Raw genomic sequence first — 4,680 nt, forward strand, 5'->3', positions numbered from 1 at the left:
CGTGAGTTGAACTGTTCACATATCCGGGAGCCGGATAATTAATACGAAAATTTCATGGGGTCAATCCGAGGCAATGTTAAGCCAGTTTCATTAATTTTTCAAAGTATAGCATGAAAACTGGTATTAATATAACATGAACATTAATAAATTGTATATATAAAGGCTCCAAATCAACTTTGAAACCTTCTGAGAGAGTTTGTGAATTAAAATGAGTAACCCATACCTGTGAAACGTTTGTACCTGAATACACCTGTTATTCGACACGCTTGATCTACTAAAAATGCAATCAGATTAAAACCAACTCTAGAATAACCGTATACTAGGAAGACTTCAAATGTGCTTGAATAGTTTATAGACAACCTATATGATGTATTTTGATGTGCCGTGTTACAGAAATATTCACTAAAAAAAATTACCAAAGAAGCGGGAAACCGGAGTTACCGGGACCAGTCGTTAAGTGGAACACTGTATCCAAATGTCTTCAAATATGATTGTATTTTTCACAGATCACAGAATTTGATGTGCCGCATGACAGAAATAATTACTAGAAATGTTTGGTCCGAACTTTCATATTCCAGAAATGTTAACAAAGTGTCCCTATTTGACATTGAATTTGCATTGTCCATAAGTTATAGGGTTGATATTATTTGATATGTCGCAAGACAGAAATGTTTAACAGAAACGTTGTATCCCGGATGACTTTACATGTGATAGCATTGTTCGTAGAAAACCGAGCTGGTGCACTTTGATGTGCCTCGTGACAGGACTATTCACTTAAAAATTCGTCCGTTGAAAAGGAATCTGGAATCACCGAATGTGTTGTAAAGTTTCTTCGTGTTTCCGGATGATTTTACATGTCTGCATATCATCGTTAACGTGCCGCATGGCAAATATCTTCAGAAATAAATGTTTCACAAACATGGGTAGCGCATTCCGAAGTCACTAGGACTTCCAGCACAGAACCGCTTCCACGTTGCCTGAAAAAGGCCGACATGATACCAAAATGAAGTTATAGTGTTCAAATGTAGGATAAAATACACAATACATTTTATAATAATGCCTGACTTGCAGCTAAACTTTGGAAAATTAATGAAAATGTAGGACTGAATGGCCCTCTGACATAACCCACGGAACATCCATATAGATCCAAAACCGACCATCTGACCAGACCACCACATATAGCCTCGGAAACTTGAATGAATTCATAATCATTTGCAGATAATTCAGTTGAAACACTTGATAATATACGACACGTTTTACCCGGTACTATTGGTTTGTATACGTACGTCAGAATTGCATAAAAACAGTGAAATGAAATCGCTATTTTTTTTTGCAAAAGTGACGTTAGCTAAAATTTACAAGGTTTTTGCAAAAAAGTGAAAATTTAAGCAATTGGCTATTATCTACGTTGGATTGTACACATTTTTTTATAGAACAGGTAGTTGAAACATTATTCGTGCTTTTGAAAACATCACGAAATACAAAAATTGGTTTCCTGAAAAATATTCCTATTGGCGCTAACGTCAGAATTGCATAAAAGGGCAGTAACGGTTTAGGGCAACCGAATACATTCAATGTTTCGTACGGCAAACATTGATTGGATGATCTACGCGTCCGCAACATATGGCAGAATCACACTAGAGCTTCGTCCGGAAGAACAGTACAGGTTCTTGGCTGGCTTGATTCTCGACACCGCGATTCAAACTCTGACTAAATGCGTGACAGATGTGAACTCTCGCAGACGGTCTCCCAACCCACGATGGAACAAGAAGTGTTCAGACTTATACGCGGAGAAGGCCGCCGCGAATAAGATTCACCGGGACGGGAAATGCGAATGAAAAGTTTGATGAAAGTCAAGAAACGTAGTACTGGCGCCAGTTCGTTGACGGATTAACGAGAGAATCATCGATGAGCACTCTTTGGGGCACGGCGCGCCATATGAAATAATACTAACCAGAGCGTGGAATATTCAAACCGATTTCGCCAAGAAAGTTTGTCCGGATTCCACCCCGATATAAAATATCTACCGCGCCGTTTTATCGCACGATACTGCGAACGAAGCACCTTTTTCGATTGTGGGTTTCTCACTCGCTCTCTTATTGTGTAACAATAAAGCCTCAGGGCCAAAAAGAATCAAACTGAGCTTGTTGAAGAAACTGTCAGACTCTTCTAGGAGACACTTGTTGTATTTATTTAATAAGCTTCTTATTGTTCCACATGACTGGAAACATGTGAGTGTCATCGCCATCCAAACCGGAAAAATACCAGTCCACTGCAGTGCACTGATCACAACTCGTACCGACCGATTGAAATGCTGTCCTGTATCCGGAAGTTGTTCGAGAAACAAAATGGCCTGAGTCGAAGCAAATCGCTTACTGTCAGATACATAATTTGGCTTCCGCAAAGGCAAAGGGACACACAAGACATAAGATTATATGAAGTTCGTCAATCGAATTCATAAAAACCACATGAATAATACTCAGCACACTGAATAGTATCCAATAGTTTGCAATTTGTCGAGTTTGCAATATTTCTTGCAATATGTTAAGTTATGTAAAAAATCAGATGATAAGAAATATCAACTTTAAGAGGTATGCTATTTGTAAAAGAACTTATATATAAATGACTTTATATGTAAATTTTACTTTTCGTTTGTTTAACGTTAACCCTTAAATGCATGAAACTCATTTTTCCTTGGTACTCATTTTTCTAGTTATATACGATATATACCTCTTGCTAAGGCTTTATATCACAGAATTCGGTATGTTGCCAAATGGCAACAGTATGCATTTAAGGGTTAACAAAATGGTTAATGGGTACTCATTTATTCGCTCTTGATTACTACTCCAATTCTCTAAAATAAGTAAATTAGATTTATTCCTTCCTCTTATCCTTTCGAGCTGTTGTCCTAGTGACCTTTTGTCTCTTTCGGCTTTTTGTCCATTCGATCATTTATCTTCCGACCTTTTGTTTCTTTGAGATTTTGTCCCTAAGCCTCGAGTATAGGCTATAGCGTTTTGCCCAAACTTTGATACCAGTTTAATCAATTCATAATGACGCTATGAAAATACTGTTCCGTTATCATTTGCCCCTGACTGTTCCGTTATCATCTAGCACTGGTATAATGTGCTGGGGGTGCACCTTTAAAATCTATCAGGTTAGATAACATATGAAAGAAATATAACACGAAAATTTTCATTACCTTCGAATAGTTTAACGCAGATTCGCTTAGCAAAAGATTGACTACAGGTTGTTCGAGATCGACGCTTACTCTTTTTACTTAGGTAATATTCTAAAAATATATGTTTAAACTGTGAACTTTAATCGCAGACTATTATCACACTCATGAATTTGAACCAATGACACTAGCTCTACTACCGAATGCCACAGCGAAAATTAAACCACCCTAGCTAAGCTAATCAGTTGGACGCTTTTTTAAAAAAAAAACATGAATGACTTGCTAGTAAGATACTAATCTTATACTGGCCTGCTTGTTTCGGTACTTCATTGCATTATACAAATACTGTCAAACGGGCATTTGATGTTGCAATTGAATCTATCCTACTATAAAAACATCATCGTACATTGTTTTGTGCGTACCATTCAGTCCACCAGTGTTTTGCAACAGTTGCTAAGAAATGGCTCCAATAACTTTGTACACAACCCGTCATACACCGGCTGGGCGAGCCGTTGAGATGACTGCAAAATTGATCGGTGTTGATCTGGATATCAAGTTTATTGACCTCGCGCAAAAAGAACACATGAGTGAGGAGTTTTTGAAGGTAAATTATATCGTCAAATGGTGATACCGAGTGGAGGTTTAGAATGAATTGTTTACTTCCAGCTGAACCCTCAACATACGGTTCCGACTATCGTGGATGACGGTGTGCCTTTGTACGATAGTCACGCGATCAATATCTATCTTGTATCGAAGTACTCCCAAGATGATGCTTTATATCCGAAAGATCTGCTGATGCAGGCACGCATCAACGCGATTTTGCACTTCGAATCTGGCATTCTGTTTGCTCGGCTTCGTGGAGCATTGCATTCGATCTTACAACAGGGAATCTCGGACGTTCACCCGGAAAAGTTTAACGCCATCCGCGACGCTTACGATCTGGCGGAAGCGATGCTGAGGTCCGACTATTTCGTTGGTGACTCACTCACTCTAGCCGATATTAGCTGTAGCACTTCGTTGGCATCGTTGAACGCACTCCTTCCAGTTGATGCCGATAGGTGCCCCAAACTAGTGGCTTATCTCAAACGGTTGGAAGAGAATTTGCCATACCACAAGGAGTACAATTTGGATCGTATTAATGAAGCGAAGGTGGCGTTCAAACAAAAGTTTAGTGGAAACAAGAAGGAATAAAGTTCCGGAAATTATAAACAATAAATCTCGTATTCATGAAACTATTTATGCTTCCGGAAAACTAGCTCGGGTCGAATATATACATGGCGTTATATTCGAATTTTTGGCAGGATTAGTGTGGTTGTTCCCTGGACATTTTTAGTTTTTGTTACGATCCTTATTCATAATTTGGGAATTCACATCCGACAGATATTCATTTGTGATTTCTCATCACGTTTCCGTAACATTTTATTCATAAGTTTTCTATCGGATTTTTCTGTCCGAGTAGCGTGATTTGTATTTATGATTGTAGGATTGCAATAGCTACTTTC

The 4,680-nt window shown here is 38.5% G+C and overlaps 1 protein-coding gene across 1 annotated transcript; it reads left to right on the forward strand.

The window, feature by feature from the left end:
• The first annotated feature begins 3,548 nt into the window (after positions 1–3,548).
• On the forward strand, positions 3,549–4,369 carry LOC131679678 (glutathione S-transferase 1-like). Its single transcript, XM_058960413.1, has 2 exons — positions 3,549–3,782; positions 3,845–4,369. The coding sequence occupies exons 1-2, from the start codon at positions 3,639–3,641 to the stop codon at positions 4,367–4,369; spliced, it is 669 nt and encodes a 222-aa protein (XP_058816396.1). The 5' UTR covers positions 3,549–3,638.
• Positions 4,370–4,680: the final 311 nt, after the last annotated feature.

This window comes from Topomyia yanbarensis, chromosome 2 (genome assembly GCF_030247195.1).
Source record: "Topomyia yanbarensis strain Yona2022 chromosome 2, ASM3024719v1, whole genome shotgun sequence".
Classification (NCBI taxonomy): Eukaryota; Metazoa; Arthropoda; class Insecta; order Diptera; family Culicidae; genus Topomyia; species Topomyia yanbarensis.

Excerpts from the sequence above, each read along its gene's own strand:
- LOC131679678 (XM_058960413.1), top strand. The coding sequence starts at position 3,639 with ATGGCTCCAATAACTTTGTACACAACCCGTCATACACCGGCTGGGCGA. Across the intron at positions 3,783-3,844 it reads TGAGTGAGGAGTTTTTGAAG|CTGAACCCTCAACATACGGT; the intron begins GTAAATTATATC and ends GTTTACTTCCAG.